The sequence below is a fragment of the Sceloporus occidentalis genome, unplaced genomic scaffold, assembly GCF_023333645.1.
Source record: "Sceloporus occidentalis isolate IW3139 unplaced genomic scaffold, rSceOcc1.0.p SCAF_3, whole genome shotgun sequence".
Lineage (NCBI taxonomy): Eukaryota > Metazoa > Chordata > Lepidosauria > Squamata > Phrynosomatidae > Sceloporus > Sceloporus occidentalis.
Genome location: NW_028316983.1, coordinates 44,266,803 through 44,288,995, shown reverse-complemented (window position 1 = coordinate 44,288,995; position 22,193 = coordinate 44,266,803). Strand labels below are relative to the sequence as shown.

At 40.6% G+C, this 22,193-nt stretch overlaps 1 protein-coding gene across 2 annotated transcripts in view; it reads right to left on the bottom strand.

Annotated features, from left to right (window-relative positions):
• Nucleotides 1-22,193, bottom strand: part of DENND2D (DENN domain containing 2D) — a 33,678-nt gene that overhangs the window by 3,905 nt on the left and 7,580 nt on the right. Inside the window, exons 2-10 of one of the 2 annotated variants that reach the window (XM_089514252.1) lie at nucleotides 21,331-21,497; nucleotides 16,929-17,041; nucleotides 15,366-15,435; nucleotides 9,716-9,793; nucleotides 8,441-8,581; nucleotides 5,896-6,044; nucleotides 4,326-4,503; nucleotides 3,722-3,763; nucleotides 1,938-2,022 (exon numbers count right to left, since the gene is read on the bottom strand). In XM_089514252.1, the coding sequence (XP_089370378.1) occupies nucleotides 1,938-2,022; nucleotides 3,722-3,763; nucleotides 4,326-4,503; nucleotides 5,896-6,044; nucleotides 8,441-8,581; nucleotides 9,716-9,793; nucleotides 15,366-15,435; nucleotides 16,929-17,041; nucleotides 21,331-21,497 (1,023 nt within the window). The remainder of the gene's footprint in view (nucleotides 1-1,937; nucleotides 2,023-3,721; nucleotides 3,764-4,325; nucleotides 4,504-5,895; nucleotides 6,045-8,440; nucleotides 8,582-9,715; nucleotides 9,794-15,365; nucleotides 15,436-16,928; nucleotides 17,042-21,330; nucleotides 21,498-22,193) is intronic. The other variant, XM_089514253.1, reaches the window with a different exon arrangement.

Below are 22,193 nucleotides of genomic sequence, written 5' to 3'. Positions count from 1 at the left end.
CCACCTGACTGCAAAAATCACCTCAAGCTGTGATTGTTGCCATATGGTGAATTGTTTATAGACACTGCATCACAGTGAAGATTTGGGGCTCCTCCAGGCGGAGGAGTTCCAACACATATCAAGCAAAAATACATTCTGCAGCTAATATTTTCCTTCTTAAAGGATTTTTGTGGATAGAACAAAGATGGGAGAAGTGATGCATAAATAAAAACAATGAGGGCTACAAATGAAAAGTTGCATTGTCTGGACAAACTGTGTAATGGGTAGATGGTCTTACCTAGAAGCATACACTGTGGCTCTCTGCTCATCACCAGGTGACCTTTTCATGTGCAGGAGGGGCAGCTTGCCAGTCAGTCTATACACTGAATTACAGCATATCACAGCTCCATCAAGTGAGCTCATGTTGGCTAACTGGTGCCATCTGCACATAGAAAGGCCCCCGGGAGCAGATATAATTACAGGATCTTTTCAGAGTTCTCAGACACTTAATCTCTAATGAGGATTATGGCAAAATCATGTAGCAAAGACACTTTTCAACCTTATGGGGATTTTAATCAAAAAGTCTTCAAGCTCTGCAATAATGAAGGTCTTTTCAGCTCGTATACATTGAAGGCAGCATGATATGGAGACCTTGAGACATTAACTCTACTTTTCTGGGATTAAATTGCTATAATGCTATTATTATACACATGCATGAGATTCCAAAAGACAGACTCTGCCTACTTTCAGAATTAGTATGTAATTTGCATTGACAGAGGTACAGAGAGATGTCAGACAGTAATCATGATGATCCTCAATAAGGGGCTTCCTACTCCACCAATTCCAAAATGTCTGATACAAGATGCTCCTCTCTCCCCCAGTGTCTTAGACATGTATCATATGTCCTGCAGCAATGCATATAATTTTTTAATGATTTTTTCCCAAAACCATGGAGAGACCCTTTAACTTTACACAGGGCTTAATCCAAGCTTGGGAGCAAACCCATATTTTATTTTCAAACCCATATTCTATTTTCAAGGCCAGACCTTCACCCTGAAAAATGTAAATTAAAAATGAAAAGTTTTGAGCATCTACAAACTGCATTTCTCTCATATCCTTGCAGGAACAGCTTGAGATGTGGCCTATTCCATTTTGAATGGAGTACAAAACAAAATTAGATATCCCCCAGCATCTGATATTCAAAGAGATACTGTCAATAAATATGAAAATTCCATTTGACTAGTAGACACACACACACACAAATTTGGTTTTATGAACAGTATAACTGCTTAAGAGATAAATAACCCTTCATGATATGAACTGACCTACTCAATCCTACTTTGCCTTGGTACCACCCAGAAAATCATGTGTATGCAGATAGATTTCAGGTATATATTGGATGAGACAACACCCCAAAAGAGATAGCATGCAGTTCAATCTGAAGTGGATGGGGGGGGGGGGGGGTTAGAAGATCAACATCAAAAATCGACTATGAAAGATAAGCTCTTTTAATTTTGGCTTCCTTTCATCACACAACTGCTTGTGTTTTATACCAACTCTCTTTCCTAGGAGGAATTTGCTGCTTTTCTGCCTGTAGGTACAGTTGGTCCTCTGTACCTGCAGATTTTTTATCTATGGATTCAAGCATCCACGGCCTGAAAATATTCAGAATATTCAAGGAACATACAAATTCCAAAAAGCAAACCTTCATTTTGCCATATTATATAAGGTACCCAATTGTACTATGCCATTATATTTAATGGAACTTGAGCAGCCATGGATTTTGGTACCCACATGGGGTCCTGGATCCAAACTTCAGTAGATTCAAGGGGCCCACTGTAGAGTATGGCGACCCTAAGGTGAAACTATCATCGGGTTTACTTGGCAGTCAAATCCCACATATTCCCCTATTTTTAGCATATAAGGAGCCTGGGAGGCATAGGTAAGTCCTTGCTTACTCTGTATATTGTTATTCATCGCAGGAAGAGAGGACAACATCTCACTCTGTAACTTGGCTGGCAAGATCTCTTCTTCATCACCAACCTAAAAAAGAGATTATTACAACAACCATCACTGAAATAGTAGTCTGGAAAATAAGAATAAGGAGTTACAGCTCCAAAAAGCCCTTTTCCAATAGCACAGTCAGATCTGTAAAGGAATAGATCTCTAACTCCCCCAAGACAGATCTCAGTGGCCCCTTTAGCTGATGGGCTTGGGGAGTTGCCATCTGGATAAGTGATTTCTCCAGGGCTCATTAGCTTTCCTAGGACCATTAGCTATCCCTTGATACCAGAGAGGAAGTTGCATTGTATACTAAGGAAGGGAAGACAGTCTTCCTACAAAGAGATGACAAAACAGGTGAGATGGCAACCTGAGAGAGGAATTTGCTGTCATATCATAATAATAATAAATAATAAAACCTTTATTTTTATCCTGCTTTTCTGTGATGAGACAAACAAAGCGGCTCACAACACATTAAAATATCCACATTCAATATTATATATCAGATTCCCCCTTAAAACAAAATCAAACATATTAAAATTAAAAATTAAAATATCTATTAATATAAACAAGTTTAACAATAAAAATATAATGGGGGCAGAGTGGTGGACTAACACATTCTGTGGCCAGGCACTTCTATTAAGGAAAGGCCTATTGGAAGAGATCTGTCTTAACAGCTTTTTCGAAGCTGTCTAGGCTGGCAATTTGACAGTTCTTGTCCAGCAGGCCGTTTCATAGTCTGGGAGCAATTTCAGAGAAGGCTCTCTAGGAAGTAGCAGTTAATCTGGTTTTTAGAGGCTGCAATCGGTTCCTCCCAGATGACCTGAGTGTGTGGGGTGGATTATATGGAAGTAGGCGATCCCTCATATAGGTTGGACCCAAGCCATGTAGGTCTTTATAGGTGATAACCAACACCTTATACTGTCCCCGGAAACTGATAGTAAGCCAGTGAAGAGATTTTAGAAAAGGTGTTATTCGCACACACCTAGTTTTTCCGGAGACCAGCCTGGCTGCCATATTTTGCACTAGTTGAAGTTTCTGAACTAGGAACAAGGGTAGCCCCATGTAGAGCACATTACAGAAATCGAGTTGTGAAGTTACCAGTGTGTGTACTACAGTTTCTAGGTCCTTTACTTCCAGGAAAGGGTGCAGCTGGCATATCAACCGAATCTGATAACAGGCGCTCCTGACCGTAGCCTGGCTTGGCAAAATGAGGATGTGGTAGATGTCAGTGTGCAAGATACAGAGATGAAGACTTTGGAAATGTTACTTCTGGAGTACAACTCACCAAGCCCTTCAGCTAAAGGGGCCACTGAGAGCTCTAGCCCCAAACATTAATCACAGCACAGGTCTGCTCTCATCCTCACTAAATTTGAGGAGCCTAAAGGTAATAGGAAAGAGGGGCGACTGGCTGGTATTGAGAGAGTAAGGGGTGCCTTTTTTTTAGAATGAGCCATGCTTCCACACCAGACTGCTGAGTGGCTCTCCAGATGATACTGGAATGCAGCTCACAGCATCCCTCATTATTGGCTATGCTGGCTATGGCTGATAGGAATAGCAATTAGAAAATATCATGAGGGGCACATGTTCCCCATTTGCATTATAGGGAAAGAGCCAAAAGATAGGGGTAGATTGATAATGCAGTACTAAGAGGAAATATTTTATTTATTCAGCCACTTATATCCCATCATTCACTGAAGTCCCATAGTTGGAGATCATGTGGGATTCAGGCTGAACTTACCTCTTTTAAGAATTTCTCTTCACATAGATCAACAAGTAGCACCTAAAAAGACATACCAATATCTGGGTTTATTAATCCAGCACTGCTCTAAGATTAAGCAAATTAATAAACCGATGAAGGGACTGAATAGGACAGGAAACATAAGAATTTTCATCCTTTCAGAAGGATTTTATGAAAAGCCTAAATGCTTATCTGTATCATGGGGTCATGTCTTCTAGATGTAAATTTAGCTGTTTAATTCAATTTTAAAAAGAAAAGATTTTCTACTTTAAGACTTAGGATGTTTTGTAATTTTTTTTACTGATCAGAGTCAGCCCAAAAGCCATATATAAGTTTGGGGTTGGCAATTTCACAGAGCCTAGGGGTCATTATTGAACCCCAGGCCTACCATGGAATGCAACACCCCCAGCATCAAAACTAAAAGTGATTGGAAATCCACTTCCAGTTTCATTCCTTTTCAAATCTGTTTTTGTAAAAAAAACAAAAAACCTAAACCAAAAAACAGCCCTCTCTAGAAGGACCATGTGCCTGAGACAAATAAACATATTTAGTCAGTCCTATTAATACCTCCTTTGTTTCAACGTGAATACTTGGAAGACAGTACCTCTTCCATGGGTTGATCTAGAACTTCATCCAGGTAGCGCTTTTGGATCCCCACCATGAAGGGTGTTGGACAGCAGACAGTGCTGAGAAGCTTCTCTGGCACCACTGGGATGTATGTATGGGCCCAGTTAAAGGGGTAAAGGAGAGCTGCAGCAGCATGAATGCATTTGGAAAGGGAACTGAAAGGGAGACATAAAGTTGATTAGAAAGAAAAAGACACTCAAGATAAAGTGATGGATCACTGATGGATCAAACCAGAGGCACACCTAGTTCAGTATTCTGTTCTCACAATAGGCAACCAGCCATCATGCCTAGTAGCCATGATGGTTTTTAAACTCAATCTTACATGAAAATAGTTGTGTTGGATTAGGTTAAAGGCACAGCTACTGCGGTGTTTTGTCTCACAGTGGCCACCATTTGCTAGCAGGACCTACCATATAAACTCAATTATAAGTTGACCTCATGTATAAGTCAAGGTCAGGTTTGGGGACCAAGATTATGGATTTTACCATGACCTGTAGATAGGTAGAGGGTAAAACTTGGAGGTTCCTTCAGTGTGTGTATATGTGCATATGGCAAGAGAAACTCTACTTGGGGCTTTTTGCTGCATCGTTTCAGCTTTCATTTCAGCCAGATGCCCGGCCAGGTGGGAGAGGGACTCTTAAACAAACAGCAATATCAATCAATCACCTAGGACTCTTTCTGCTTGGCTCCACAGAGAAATCAATTCCTCTCCGCACTGTATGGGGAAATCTGAAAAAGCAGGTATCACATTACCATAGTGACTGGTAAATAAGTTGATCTGGCATTTTGGGGTCAATTTTTGGGCATAAATTTATAGATGAGTATATATGGTAAGTGTAGCTGCATTCTATGTCTCACATTCTCCAGCAACTGATACACAGAGGCATGCTAACTATGGTGCTGAAGATGATAGATAGCTATCCTGAACATTAGCCACTGATGGCTCTAAATTCCATGACTATATCTATTCCCTTTAAAACTGTTCAAATAGACTGCCATCACTTTCTCTTGTGACATGAATTCCATGGTTTTACTATGCACCATATGAACCAGCACCCTTTGTTATGGTTGGTATTTTATTACTCACATGTGAAAACTCAGGGTAGGTCACAATATAGCAGTTTTACAATTTTAAAACTGAAATTCAGTTTGACAGCTAAAACTGTAAGAACAACTATAATGCTTCTCAAAGCCTAACCGTGGTTTGTACAAACAACCAACTCTGGTTTTGCAGCAAATGGCAGAGATGGATAGGTTAGCTAGCTCAGCATCTGTCTCCAACAGTTCCACAGTTTCTCTCACCCAGCTCCCTTTGGGAGCTTCCCTCAGCCAACCTACTCTCCCTTCCCATTTGCTCTGGAACAGAATATGAGACCTGACTGATTTAAAATAGCAGATAGGCCAGCAGAAGTATCTGAATTCTTTGTTACTGCACTGCTGTTAATAGAGAAAGGCAGGAGTTGTAGTACTAAGGAGTATTTCCATCATCTGGGTTTCAAAGGGACTTCAGCACAATTTATTTGTCTAGACTGAGACCAGGAGTTTACCTGAGCTCTTCTGCCAGAAATACTATTCGTCGTTCCAAAACTGCAGAAGCAAATATGAGGAGGATCTTCTCAGGACTGAGGTGCTGTAAGAGGGCCTGAAATTCCACATGTTCCAGGTGGGAGTCTAAGGGACGGGTTAGCTCAATTTGCTGTACGGAGGCAATGGATACCACATTATCATATGAATAGGCGTTCGGCTTTCTTGGTTTGGTGGAACTACTTTGTCTCTCAACTGCTGGTGGGCAATAAAACTCTGTATGTTTAAAATCAAGAGGAACTATTATAGAACTATTATTAGATCTCCAGAATTTAACCCAGTAACCTTTTAAACCCTGTGGTACTACACAGAAGGAGGAAGTGTGTACAACTGGTTTCCTCTGCAGAGTTAAGTAACTGTTTTCCCTGTGCTTGATTCTAAGAACTTTTATCCATCTGTACAAAAAGACAATATAGGAACTTCCAAGCAACATTTTTGTGGAAAGCATCTGTTTTCTGTATAAAGTGTCTCCCTCCCCAGAATGCAAAGTCAAAAACTCTCTGGTGGAAAGATATATACTTCTGTATGCCCATTTAAGGGTAACGAAGAGACACTGATACTTTTGAGGAAAATGTACTCAGTATCCACTATCTAATTCTTCCAGCTGTCTGAAGCATTCAGCAAGCCAGGAAACCATACCAAGACTTCATATTTTGGCAGCCGAAAGAGAGAAACTTTGAACATCACAACAGGAAATGAAGAGTCACTAGCAAGTCAGTACACAAGAGAGATCAGTAGCACAAGCCAAGTTGTTCTCTGTGGCCCATCACCTACAGTGCCACAGGGCATCATCTCCTCATAGAAGAACTGTGCTTCAGGCAAGAAGAGCGGCCAAGAGAGAAGGGCTTCTGCACCACTCACAGCTGCATAGAAAGAAGGGAGTCTTGCAAATGCAGACTGACATGTCATGGCACTACAGAAAAAACTGCATGTGCCCCAATTACCTCTTCTACACAACCATTAAATGCTCAGGAACATTTATTGTAGTAGGCTCTCATCCATGATAGTGAATATTTTAAGGATCCAACTGCATTGTGACCTAATAGCATACAATACCAATGCAAAACTTTCAAGTTTTTATCATGTCAATATAAGCAATTTCAGAAGGGCAACCAAGTGCTGAGGAGATCAGGATTCCTGTAACCTTAACACTCATGTAGCATAGGGGATTGGAAGGGGACCTGCTGATATTTCCTTTCTTAACCGACTACTAAAAGTCTTATAACCTTGCCTTCCTTAGCATCTCATATCCTTGAATGACACTACTAGCATCCAGAGGTGTCAACAACTAACACATCTTTGACTGTTCAGACCCCAAAGGCATGTCTTTGGGGACACAGCTCAGTGGCAGAGCACTTCCTTTGCATTCAGAAGGTCCCAGACTCAATCTCTGCCCTACCCAGGCAGAATGAAGGTCAGGAAGCCGGTCACACCAAACATCTCTGTTCAAAATCCTACAGCAAAGAGTAGGTAAACTCTAGAATGCCACTTTTGACTGTCAGCAGGACCTGCTGTGGACTGCACTAGCTACATAAAACAAAACTGGAAATGGCTATAGGTCCACTTGCCATTTGGTAAAATTCCTTTTGGGGTGCAAAGAAGGCACAAGGGTGGGTACTTTTAAAGGAGAATTGTCAACTTGTTTTCTGTGCCTCTTTTTATGGTCAGCAGAAGGCAACCAGAGCCCATAAAAAGAGCCCTGCAGTTGGCATGATTCCCACTCCAGCCATAGCAAAGCTCTGACAATTAAAATAAACAGTACCAGGCTTCACAGACAGTCTGATGTGGAACAAGGCAACTTATTTGTTCCTGACTCTAGACCGTGTCCAGAGTTTGCAAGAGTTCCTTTCTTTGCACTAAAATTGATGACTATTCCAGTCATTTGTCACAAGAACAAGTTGTAATTTTGCATTCTGTTTTGTAGCATATAAAACTTTAGTTTGTGTCCATGGCAAATGACCCACACAGTCCATGTATCATGTCAACAGTAAAATCCAGGCAAATATTTTAAAAAAAGAAAAGCATGCCATACACAGACTCAATTCCACATGAATGCAAAGCCATGATTTGTGTTGCTAACCATAGTGAAGGATACAAACAGTCTGAGATGCCAAATACGAAACAGGTAAACCATGGTTTAGAGCTTCTTGTGTGCTGCATCCTCAGATGCTCTTCACTTCCCTCTCCACATTGCAGTAGCCTCTTGAATTGCAGCAGTGATTCCAACTATGGTTTATCAAAGGACTGTGAACAGATGAAGCCAGAAGCTACAGCAGCTCAATTTATGGCTTGTGCAAGCAGTGTTTTCAGCTCCTACCTTGTCTGCCCCAAACAAACCACATTTTGTAGGTAGGTTTGTGTTCAGAGGCAACATTAAACAATAATTTCACATCACATCTTGAACCCAGTCACAGAGTATTTTGTACTAGCTCCTCCCCTCCTCCACTGCTATTGCTAACTTCCTAGCTGTAACAGAACCAGCTCAGATTTTTATAAACAGGCACAAACCTCTGTCCCAGAGTCAGGGATGAAGCTTTTAATGGTGACAGTTTTTCCTGGTGCTGGAAAAGGGGATTCCCGTAGACCTTGCATAAAAGGGTAAATAACTGCTGTAGAGATCTGCCGCCTTTTCTCCACCTCATCTAAAATCTAAAAGAGAAATGGTGGTTATGTCCACTTCTGCAAACAATTTTTATACCTCTGGGGCCTGTTGAAAAAAAGAATTCTAGGCCTGCATCAGATGAAACTGCAGTCATTTCCATGTTGGACTAGGATACTGATACTGAGAGACCAGTATTCAAATCCCCACTTAGCCATGGAAACCTACTGGATAACTTTAGGCAAGTAACACTCTCTTAGCCTCAGAGGAAGGAAAGGGCAACCCACTCACCCCCAAATAAATTTTATTAAGAAAATCCCATGATAGATTAACCTTTGGGTGGTGACTTGAAGGCAATCAACAACAAGAAGCTACATCGGGATGGACAAAGAGTACCCTTTGCTTCTCAATCACACATATTGTAGTGCCAGCTACTCTTGTTTTCTTGTAAGGGTATTTCATTCTCACAACCATTCTGTAAGGGAAGGAGACCTAAAAGGTAGAACTTGCATTCAGATGATCACGTTCTCAGCTTAATAAATCAAGATATGAATGACCTTTCTACATCTACCCATAGCCATTTGTCTTTGTGTAAGTGGTGAAACAGACTGAGAAGCAACAGAAAACTATAACTTCCCACTAAATCTGGATTAATACACTACATTTAAAACCTTCCAAATAATCAAGAAACAGAAGGCATGACTTCAATTTATCTTCCATATCCTGGCTTATTTGGAAGTCATTAATCATCATTCTTGGTTTGGATATACCAGGAAGCTATGACATAACTGCAGGTTCCTTACTTCTTCGCTGGCACAAAATGACAAGCAAATAACAATGAGCCACTGTTTTCTGTACAGATACATACTGAATACATTTCCACACATCATTAAAAAACAAAACTAAACAGCCAGTCCCCAGAGATCTGAGAACAGTGGACATGGTTTCCAAGCAAAATTTAGCCCCCCCCCCTCTCTCTCTCTCTCCCCCTCCCTCCCTCTCTCTCTCCCCCCCTCCGAGAGTAGCTCAGTAGAAAGATTTAAAAAAAAAAAGCTGGTAGGTTTAGCCATGAAATGAAACAAGCAAAGCCAAATGTATTCCTTTCTGTGTAAGAGAGTAAAGGGATAAGTACGTATGAAGGCAGTGGGGAAATGTGGGGAGAGATCGTCCAGAGCTCATCCTACCTTTGAAAACAGGCCAAAACATCCCAGGCAGCTCACGATGCAATAGACCTCTGGGAGACGAGCACCCCGTCCAGATGGCTGAAAAATCATTTTGCACATTAAAAAGTTTAACCACGTCTGCATTTCATCTACTAGTGACATGTTTGTGTTACGCAAATACAAAAACATTCCCATGAAGCAACCAAAAGAATTATCTTAAAGCACATGCCGAGCTGCGATTTCTAAATGGAATTTTTGATAACTGAGTGGGCAACCAAAAATGCAGAGCTATGTGGAATTACCTTTGCCAGGAGGGAAGGGGCAGGAACGAAAGGCAAAGGAGGACATTTCTTATTTTCTACAATATGTAGATCTCTGTAGGCACACATCTTGTCATTTGGGTTCATAAGGCAAGTCAAAAATAGAGCCCAAGCCCCCAGTTCAGTGCCTTGAGCTTAGAAAGACTCTACCTTACTCTTTCTCATATCAACAGACAGTCGGCCCTTGGAACACACAACGTAAGGAAGAGAAAATCTGGATGGTTTTGAGGAAATCTCCCACGGAATGTACAAATTGGATTTAACAGCAGGAAGCAACACAGTCTCAGCACACCTACGAAGAGCAAAAGCAAACAAGCAAGCCAAAAAAACCCAAAAACCCTCCTAGTTTTCTCAAGCTAGCTAAATCCACCATAGTTTGTTTTTGAAGTCCAGCTGTTTCCCTTCCAAAGGACATTCTCATGACACAAAAGGCCCTTCAAGGAAACCCCATCCAAGGGCCTCTTTTGAGACATGAGACTGATAGACACAGAACAAGATAGTGGACAAGAAATTAGTCTCTCCTTTGTCTTCAAAGAACCTAAGCTGTGCAATGCTCTAAGTTCTTAGAATCTAAGAAACATTTCTACATAGATCAGTGCTCAAAGAACTTAGTTGTAAGAACACACTGTTGGCCTCTAATAGCACATTATCTGTAAATGCATGTTGACAGAGACCTAATGGCATGCTGACTCTTAAAAAAGAAAACATGCTCAGAAGTGAAGGGTTAGGGACATGGTAACTGAGTAATGCTTTTTCCTTCTGTTTCCCTGCCGATCATATCTATCCCAGTAGCTCTCCCATTCCCCCAACAAAAGGTTCAAAGCAAGTACAGTATTTTGAATTCAAAGAAGGTTATAGGGATGGAGGGTTGGAGCAGAAAAATTGTGATTAGGAAAAAGGTTAAACACCTTCCCTTTCTGACTCAAACTCCCATCTTTTGAGATGCTTTTCCAATATGCTTTTAAAGTTACTAAGGATTTATTATACACATTTGTACATAACATGCAGCTGCCACCTTAATGTCATGAAAGATTTAAAGAGTTAGCCTGATATGGCTATCCAGTCACCCACTCTAAAATACATGTATATTCTGAAGTAAGATCCAACAAAATTACATCCAAGATAAATTGCTGTAGCTCAGGTCAGCAGGCTAGTACATTAGCAGACTGCCTTCATCTCATAAAACTGAGGGAGTGGAGAGGAGGGGACTGAACTGCTTTTCCAAATCTGGTACCCTCCAGGTGGCAAATGGCTAGCTGGGAATAATGAAAGGCAAAGCTCGACCCATCTAATGGGTATCTGGTTAAGGAAGACAGATCTACAAAATAAGTATCTTCAGCATATGTGGATAATAGAAGTATTCAAAATATATTCAAAGATCAAGAAAGAGAGGAACTACATAATGTCTAGTAAAAGAAATTAATAAATACTCCACATCAGTACCTCTAATTTAAGGAAGTATACAAACAGACTTCCTCAAACAAAAGTCACAAAGTTGATGTGAAAATGCAATGAGGATTACAAGCAATGAGAATAAAACTCTCCCTGTACTTGACAGAACAGAAAGAGGAAACAGATACTGTCTTGTGTTAAGATGGAACAATCCATTAGAACAGTGGTACTCACACATTTTACCCTTCGGACCTCCCTTTACATCTACATGTGGATGTAGCACCTCCCCCACTTGACATAGTATTTGAATAAAACTATTTTTTTATTTAGTGTGCATATTTTCATTCACACATTCATGTAGATTCATATTTTAACATTTTACAGTCAGTCCTCCATATCCACAGATTCTTTATCCATGGATTCAACTATCCATGGCATGAAAATATTCCAAAATATATAAATTCCAAAAAGCAAACCTTGAGTTTGCTTATTTATATAAGGGATACCATTTTACTATGCTATTGTATTTAATAAGACTTCAGCATCCATGATTTTTGGTATCCATGTGGGCTCCTGGAACCAAACCCTGGAGATGCCAAGGGCCCACTGTATAAGGAAATAACATTGTTTAAATTAGAATACAGTTGCCCCTCCTTTCTCGCGGACTTGAGATCTGAGTTCTTGATTATTCACATGGGCAACCTCCGTTATCCTCAGTGGGGCACTCCCTCCAGCAGGGCATGCCCCCTGTGCGCTCTTAGGGATGCACCCCGTTCAAACCTATGGGGCTAGAATACATGCGAGGGGGGTTCTGGAACGGATCCCCCATGAAAAAGGAGGGTCAATTGTAGTTTTATTTAAGTAAATCCAATACTTAACTCAATGCATGTATATATTTTACACATAAAAACGGTTGGGAAGAGAAGGTGAGAGGGATCAGGGCCTCCAAGTCTCAAGCTCCCCTTGAGCAACTTTTGTGCCCTCCCCTCAGGGGTCCTGCCCAACCATTTGAGAACCACTGCATTAAAGTGACTGCTGGTTCTTAGGTCCAAGCTTGAAAATTAAGGTCATTGTAGAAGTGTCCCCATTTCACCCCATTTGAGAGTGGCCAAGAAAATTCTAGAGCCCTTTACTTGTACATTCATGTGCAAATGCACAAAGTTTTCCCTCAATATGAGATCTAGCCACTTTCTCCATCTGGAAGCATCCTATATCAAGCAGATTAACATTCTTCTTCCCAGTTTATCCCTCTAATATTTGAACTTACATTACTTAGATTTTAGGAATCTCTCTTAGCTTCATGACACTTCTTATTAATTGTAAATTGATGCCCAGTAAGCAAAAAGTTTCATTTGGATGTTCCAACTGGTGAACCTCCAGGTAGCAGGATAGTGGCAAGATTGTACTGTATTGTCTGTCCCCAAGGAAGCTTCTGATATCAGACACCACAGGTAAGCAAGGATTTTTCCAAAGGAGCAAAAAGATTCCCCAGTCACTGCTTTAAGAAGCATAACCATGGATTAGCAAAAAGAACTCCCATCCCAACATCACTCACTGATAACTGCTCTGAGTTTTATGTGACTTATTGTATTACTTCATAAAATCTTTCTCCTCACCGTTCTTTCATAGAGACTGGAAAACTACTACTACTTGCTACACGGACAGCAAAACAACCAATGTAAAAAGACCCTTACAAAAAGTATTTGGTTTCCCTGTTGAGGCCATTTTAAGGTGTACTTTCCATAAACAGCAAACCTAGTATGAGACTGAAACACATATATGAGGAAGCAAGTCTTGTTTATGAGAGAGTAGCTGAAAGGCTGGTCACGAAGGTTAAGACATAAGGAGCCAGAAAAGAAACTAGTGAAGCTGAAGGCAAGCTGGAGCAAAGAACCTGACAGGAAAGAGAGGAAAGAAGTTAGTGAAGAAAAAAGATGCACAGTGAAACTAAAACAGAGTAGCTGAGGGCTGCTTTGTACATCCACCATACTTTTTATGTCGTATCCTCCCAGTGAACTCTGCCGTATTCACTAGGAGGTATTTTCCTACTGATGAAAAAAAAAAGCAAAAATGAGGGCCAACCAAATCTATAGGAGAGAGTTCAATGGCCCATGAGAAGGCTATCTGTGTCCTAACCAAATATGACTGCAATAGCAGTCGGACCAGAAGATCTTAAAACTTGGGAAGGCTCATATAGGGAGGTACAATCTTTCAGATAGTCTGGACCTAAGCTATCTATGGCTTTAAAGGTCATACCCAGCACTTTGAATTCTGCCCAGAATGGACAGGTTGTCAGTAGAGTACTTTGAACAGAACAGTTATTGTTCCCTGTAACCAGACCCAGTCAGCAGCCTAATGGAGGAGCAGTAACAAAGACATCTATCCACTTATTCATTTTATGTTAACGGCTCAAGGGACCTGTGACACATGGAGTCTTTTTTAATTAAGATTTGTGTGAGAATTTTTGTTAGTGAATTTTTCTCCATGTGTGAAGGATTTGCTCACACCTCCTCAAATATTAAATCTAAGATCACTAAAATACAAACACACTTTCCAGACAGTCAGAGACATAGCCTAATTATAAATTATATTATAATTATACATGTCTTTCCTGGGCATCATTCACTCCATGCATCTGAGGAAGGAAGTAGATCAAGTCTACGAAGGCTTATGCAACAATTTCTTTCATAATTAGTCTCAAAGGTACTACAAGATCTCTTTCCAATCACTGTGAAAGAGGAGTAGGAGATGTGTAGCCTTCCACTGTTCTTGGGCTACAACTACCAGCATTCTTCACCACTGACTATGCTGCTAGGGGTGCTGGCAGTTGCAACCTTACAACAGGAAGAACTCACAATTCCCACCTGTGCATTACAAAAACAAACAACTCTGATCTTACATTGGAGTTTATCACATGGGGTTTATTTGTGCAGAAATGGGATTTAAAATGGGGAAATCTTGCAAAAGCGGGATCGTTTTCACACAATATCCATGAAAGTAAAAAGCAACCAATTTTGTCCACTTTCTGTGCAGGTTATTTTTGCATTAATGCTCAATGCCAGTGATGAGTCTGCAAAAGCGGGATTTTTCCAGGATTACAATCCCATTTCTGCATGGGATTTAGGCACTTAGCCTCTTAAGTGATAAACTCTATTGAATTTAATACTTTACATAGGCACATATTTTGCAAATGCATGTACATATGTAGTTTTTGTGGGTTTTTTGGGGCTATGTGGCCATGTTCTAGAAGAGTTTCCTCCTGATGTTTTGCCAGCCTCTGTGGCTGGCATCTTCAGAGAATTTTCTGAGGATGCCAGCCACAGATGTTGGCAAAACGTCAGGAGTAAACTCTTCTAGAACATAGCCACATAGCCCGAAAAACCCACAAAAAGTTATGGATGCCGACCATGAAAGTCTTTGACTTCACAGGTAGATATGAAGAGTGGCCATGATGGAGAACCAACTCATTTCTTTGGCACCATGGTTTGCACATCTTCTGTTGTCATAATCTCAGTCTGCAAGGTTTTCATTCTGAGCACCTGACTTTTATTCTGCTTTTCTCTTTTAAACTGTTTGTTTGTTTGTTTACAACTTAATTAAGAGCTTGGATGTATTACTGTTTAAACTATAGGTCAAGAATCCTCTGGGCTAGTATGGACAGTGGACATGGCAGCTGAGCTATTCTGGAAGATGTATTTCAAAAAAGTAACTTTTCCCACCTTTGCTTTAAGGAAAAAATAGGTCAAGACCTTTAATTGCAGGTTCTGCAGACTGGGAGGCAGACAGGAGGGGTCAGAACCTGCTTGTTTTCATGAAATTCCTACAAACTGCTTCTAGCCGGGTGAAATGTGGAATCTACTTCTACTGTGGCATAATAAAAACTTATCCCAAAGCTGAATGTGGATGCAAGAAATATCTACTAGCTAAAAGCCGGAAAGTTTAAAAAAAGGGATATTTACCAAGAGCCGCCTACAGTAGCCAATCTTTCTACTCCCATCAACATTGGTGAGAACAAAAGAGAACGTTTCACTGCAAAGAATAAAAGACATGATGTTTTTAAAAATCCTGTGATTAACCTATCAGAAACAAAGACTGCCATCCTGCCAGTGACATTTTTTTGGGTGGTGGTCTTTAGAAGAATTTAGCACCTCCATCGTTTATGATTCACTCCCTGAGATGCCTATCTCTTTCCTGGATCCGCACCCATGCCCATAACCATTCAGAAAAGGCATTCTCTTAGACCTCTCAGGGTTCCTCAGAAAGTCTAGGAGGAGCCTATCATATTCTTGCTGCTAGCTGCAGAAACACAATCTGTTGGCTGCCCCTCATCTTCCCCGGCCACTGAATGACTGTGTGAGTGGGTGTCCAGTCCAAAATCAGGTAGATTGGTAGGGAGACACAATGGTGTAGCTACAGGAGAAGGGTAAATGAGGGCATGGCACCCCAAATAAGAATTTTTTCTTCCCACCAACAAAAATTTCCTTCAGTCCCCAGATTTCTAGCATTGTGATTTAGAATGTCTCACTCCATGACATTCAAAATCACCTAAAATTATTATATTACTGCATTCATATTCCCTTGGTAATGCTGCATATCCCTTTTCTTTAGATGTCTAAACTGTATCTCTATATGCTCAACTGAAGTTTTTAATTACTACTATACTAGAAATTTGGGGTATGAAGGACATTTCATTTTAGCAGCAGAATTCTTTTTAGGGGGGCAATGTCCTGCCAATACCTACACCCCTTGTAAGATGTAACTGTGCCTGGTGGAACTTTATGATCCACCAGTCCAATGCAGGGAAAAAACCCTACTCAGGAAGAAACAGAATGTGGACTTGGAACCCAGAATCCTCATGGTGCACAGGAAGTACACTTTCCAGATGGGAAGCTGACAGCTCTAGCCACATATGCCTGGCCTAAATCTAGATAAAAACCACCATACCACCTTGAGCACACCTGATTTTGCCTGATTTTGAAAGCTAAGGAAAGTCAGGTCTGGTTAATACTTGGATGAGAGACCACCAGATTATCAGGGACATCCATGTAAGCTTAGAAAAGAATCATGGCAAAGGCAAGGCAGCTTCCTATGTAAGGAGCCCTGGTGGCGCAGTGGTTAAATACTGGTCATGCAGCCACAAGTTGTAAGTTTGATCCTGGAGGGCTCCAAGGTCAACTCAGCTTCCATCTTTTCATAAGTCGGTAAAATGAATACCTGTTGGGGGCAATTAGCTTACACATTGTAAACTGCTTAGGAAATGCTAGTTCACTGATAAGTGGTATAGAAATGTACTTGCTATTGCTATGTAAAAACCAGGAAAATACATTTCTGAGTGCCAGTTCATACTGCAACTGGCTGAAGAGCAGGATGCATTCCTTCCCTGCCATATCTGAATCTTGTTTAGACAAACAAACCATCTGAACTATTTCTTGCTATGATCTGGCACACTAGCCGAGTTCTCCCAAATGTGAGATGCACTTGACAACCACCCTAGATCCTTGATGGTTTCATAGGACAGCTACCTCTTACATTCCATGAGTGGTGCCCATTCGTTTCCATCTGGAAAACAGAATAGCGGTATAGCCTGCAATAGCCGATCCTCTTCTTCACGCTGTCCTCTCATCAAGTTCTCACGCTGAAACAGAAAGCAGAGAAAAAGATGAAAGAGGCTTCCCAGTTACTTCAATGAGATGTAAAAAATACCTGGGTTTGCCAAGGACTATAAAAGTGATGATCTGCCAGTATCCACTGCTACACCGATACTGAGATCATGATGCCAAAAAATATGCATGTGCCATAAAACACAGATTCTTGTGGTGCAGGTTGAGTATCCTTTATACAAAATGCTTGGGAACAGAAGTAATTTGGATTTCTGAGTTTTTCAGATTTTGGAATATTTGCATAGACATAATGAGATATCGTGGAGATGGGACCCAAGTCCAAACTTTTAATTTATTAATGTTTCATATACATCTTATGCACATAGCCTATGTACAACATTTTAATCATTTTGTGCATGAAGCAAAGTTTGTGTACACTGAACCATCAGAAAGCAAAGGTGTCACTATCTCAGCCACCTAAGTGGACAATTTTGGATTTTGGAGTATTTTGGATTTCTGGATAAGGGATTCTCAACCTGTATCTTCATGCATCATGGAGGATGTATGGAGAATAAAGCTACCAATGGCTAATAGTCGTGATGGCAACATATTACCCCTAGTAGAAGTACACTTCTTAGAATCAGTTGCTGGGGAACATGAGTGACAGGGTACTATTTTATTCATGTGCCACTTATGGAGTTTGCAGAGGTAACTGAATGGTCAATGTGGGAACAGAATGCTGGACTACATAAACCTTTGGTCAGATCCAGCACAGCTCTTCTCATAAAAGACCCATGTAAGACTCCATGAAGACAGGCCTATCTTGAAAAACATGTCCACCAGGAAAACCCATCACATATTTGGTAAGGGCCATAGCTCAGGGATAAAATACCTCCTTTGCACACAGAAGGTCCCAAATTCAACCCCTGGCACCTCCAGTTTATTTATCAGGCATGTAGATCATGGGAAGAATACCATCTGAGATCATAGAGAGCCAATGACATTCAAATGGCTCAGTCTGATGGTTTGACTTAGACCATATCTCCCATATATGTTGATACTATGTTAATGACTAGCAGCAGGCAGTATTTTGCAGAAAACTTACTGGTCTACTCAAAGACAAAAACAACTGCCAGCTAGCAAGGGCACAGTGTTGACTCTTTTCTCTCATCCTGCCTATGAAGCAGAACGTAAATGCATTTGTGTTCTGGCCTAGGCACTGGAGTGGAGTAGGGCTGGAGAACCTGTGGCCCTCCTGTGGAAACTGAACCCAGTTTCCATCAGTCCCTTCCAAAATGGCTAATGGTGCAGGATGATTAAAACAACAGTTCATCAGTATCAAGACAGAAACAGGTTCCTGAGCCCTGATGAACAGATAACAGTCCCACTGAATGTCTCTTGAACAAGGCTGTACGTGGATTTTAAGGCACCTGCAGAGATCTCTGCATGAAGAACATGAGTCTGAGGCTAGAACAATGAATTACACATTAATTGTATCTTATCCGTTTCTTGCCTTGAATACTGGCTGGTGTCTCTAGGTAACCTGCAGCACTGATGCAAGATAAGCACCACCACCCCTCTCTTAATAGGAAGCTGTTCTGTATTTTCTTTCACATGGCAAAAAGAGGGGTGAAAAGATATACTCAGATAAAGTCAAACTGCTGTAGCATGAAACCACAAAGGAATGGGGTTTTATTTTTCTTCCAAAAGAATGTGGCTGCACAGAGTTGCACAGGAGCTGTCGCATGTGAAAAACAATGGGGATAGACAAAATTATTTTCACATCCTCTCTGCAGAGACCAGCTGTCCCTCAGTGGCACAGGTTCGAATACCTCAACAACTTTTTCAAGACAGCAGGATAATTTTGGTGGTGTGCAACCCTTGACCAGGAAAAAATGGGGTTATGTGATCAATCCCTTCAGAGGCAATCATGGAACCACTGAGATTCAATGAGTTAGCACTTGTTCATTTGTCTTTCCACAGTTTGTTTCAAGACATTTTCAAAACACAGACATGCACTGGGAATCCTCTATTTAAGATAAATAATACTGTTTTCATGAAGGGTTAGCTTCCTCGAAGGCCTGGTATCAGCAGACCTTTGACTAGTTACTTTTTTGGACTACCGTTCACAGAGTTCCCTAGCTAGCATGGCAGTGTGATGCTGGTTGAGAGATTCTGGGAAATGTAGTCCAAAGATGTAATGTGTCCAGTAGCAGTCCTCTTGGACATGCTCAGACAGCAGTAAAATACCTTTGTCTCAGTTCCCAAGCACTGATGGTGTTGCACAAGACAGTCTAATCTAGTGATGTTATAGGGAGTTACAGCTTGGAAATTTTACTTTTAACTTTTTGATTATAATTCCTAGTCTTGCCCATCCAGCCTGGCCATGCAGCCCAAAAGAATGTTTTGGGAGATGTAGTCCCAAGACAAACTTTTCTAAGCTCTGATCATCATTTTTTTGAGCTGAAAGTCTAGTTCTCACAGTTGGAAAATGGTGTCTGAGATGTGACACCTCAAAGTACTCACGAGAGCTCATGGCATAATGCACTTACATCTAAATACCAAAACCAAACCAAACAAAAACAATCCTCTTCATGTAGGAATCTAATATCTCAGAAGAAGATTAAATTAGAATGTATCTCCCTGACATTTCAGACTCTACATGAGGGTTGTATCCCAGCCCCAATGTTAGCAACCCTGCCCCGACCTGACCCCTTTAACTGCCACACACACCTGTTTTAATCCCAACTGAAACCAGTTTGGAAAATCACAGGGGATTCTCATTATGTAGTCACACTGATGCAAGGGAGTATTTGTATTGTGTGTCCACTGTATCTGTTTATGTCTGTTCACACAACCACAGCAGCTGCAGTGTTTGGTTTTGGGTTTTTAAAAAACTCATGCCACACATGAGCATATTTGCTTATTCAAATAGCCTTTGTTGTCCCAGTCATTCTGACTACTCACATGCACTTCTATAAAGTGAAGCCAGTAAAAAAAGGTGATGGTGAAATGCCTACCTGCAAATGTGTGCAACAGTATGTATGCAAAGGTTTGCACACAAACATCAAATTAAAAAAAAAGTTGACATGTTTTCCAGCACAGATACAAAAAGAGAGCTACCCTTCTGTGATAGAAATAACTGAGGTGGCCACTCACCAACCTGGCCCTACCCACCCCCTAACTGATTCCAATTTGGGGGTCAAACGACAAGTTTTTTAAAAAACAGTTCTTCCCAAAAATAGCAAAGTAAAAAAAAAAAAATCACCTTAAAGCACTCAGGCATCAAAAAGAAGTGTTCTCACATCAAAAAGAGAAGAACATCATGTGTTCCAATAGGATTGTGATCAACGCATTATTTAGCCTGCGTAGATTATAGCCTTACACTTCTATTTGGTCTCAATCCTGTCAGACCCTTCTCCAGTGTGAAGTAGAGACGTGTCTCAGAAATCAAGTCATTCTTTGTAAACATGGTCAATACTCTGAAGATTTTTGTGAATTTTTGTTTGTTTGTTTCAGAATTCTGGATAAGGGATACTCAATCTGTACTCCTTTGTGTTGTGCAAATTAAATTTTCACAAAAATTCTTGGAACCCAAAACATGGGAACTAGAGAACCTCTACCAACTACATCTGCTCCAGGGGCCACAGTTTCCCATCCTTTTCCTACAACACAATAATCAAATGACATTGTCTTTACAATGATAATACCAAGAGTTTTGTTTGTTTGTTTTTAATTCAGTAGCTTTGCACAGCTATAAATAATTCTAATTGAGCTTTAATGGGAACTAATGCCAATCATCAACCATGGAATTATGCCAAAGAAACGATACAAGTTCCTTGTATTCCACCAATTTTACCCATCATCTGAAGTCAAAAGATAGAGCAGAGATGCAGTCCACAATAAAAACAGTTTGCTGTTATAGTCAGAGACTGAATTTTGTAAACAGGATTTTCTGCATCTCTGAAGATAAATCATTTCCACTGAAAATTCACAGAATGCTTCTCAATGCAACAGAAGTGCTGTGGAACTGGAGAGGAAGCAGGCAAAAATGACTCAAAAGATGAAGTTCCTAGCCACTATATCCTTCAGGGCCCATTCCCCCCTCCCCCTCAGAATTTTCTAGGACAGATCTGGGTCTACCAGTGTTAATGGCAACAACAAAAGTGATCTCCTGTTCATCCAGACTACACATGCCATCCCTGTGTCCCAGTTAGTATACACTACTTTCTTGAAGGTAAAGCATCTGAAAAGGGCTCCCCACAGACACGTTTATTTGGGTTTTTTTTTCTTTCTTATTAGGCAATCATGCTAGATTTCTTACCTTTGGATACTGATAGGTAATCTTGGGTTCATAATCTCCATTAATGTTCTTTTTAAGGGAGACAACAATTAAATACTCAAAGAACAAGTGGCCGGCAGAGTTAGGAAAGCTGTTTCTCTCACCAACTGCAGGTCTGTTTTCTTTTGGCAGTGCATCCTGGGCTTCATCTGCAATGAAAAATGACAATCACTCACCAAGATATTTTTAAAGGCTAACCAGAAGGATTTGAGGAATGCAAGATCATTCAGTGAACTAGGAAGCTCTGTCTCATGCTGAATCTGACCATTGCTCCATCTAGACACCACTGGTGACACAGGTGACACTAGGGTTTTAGGTAAAAGGTTTTTACCCCATGCTCACCTGGAGAGAGAGAGAGAGAGAGAGAGAGATTGAACCTGAGGATTATTTGTATACAAATAATGTGCTCTACTACCAGACCTTAAAAATGTTAATGGAAAAGGTTTGAACACACACACAAAAATGGAGGCAGGTGGCTTCAGAAAGCTTTGAATGTATGTTAAAACTATTTTCACCTCACTTTATAAAGTAGTACTAGGAAGAACATCTCTACTGCATGAATGTTGCATATCATCTTGCCATACTGAAATCATTTATAGTCCATTTGATTAACTATGTACATGAGATAAATATGTCACAGATATAACAGTTAATACAATTCTTATTTCTTCTGGCCAATTTACACTGGGGTTATTATAGAATGCAATCTGTGTTAAATGGTACACTGGCTGTGCCTTGACTGCTTCATCAGCTAAATTAGAAACTCTCATCTACAAACATATTATTTATTTTATCTGAGATATGCTAGAATGAATTACTGTTTCAAGGTCACTGCAAAGTGATTT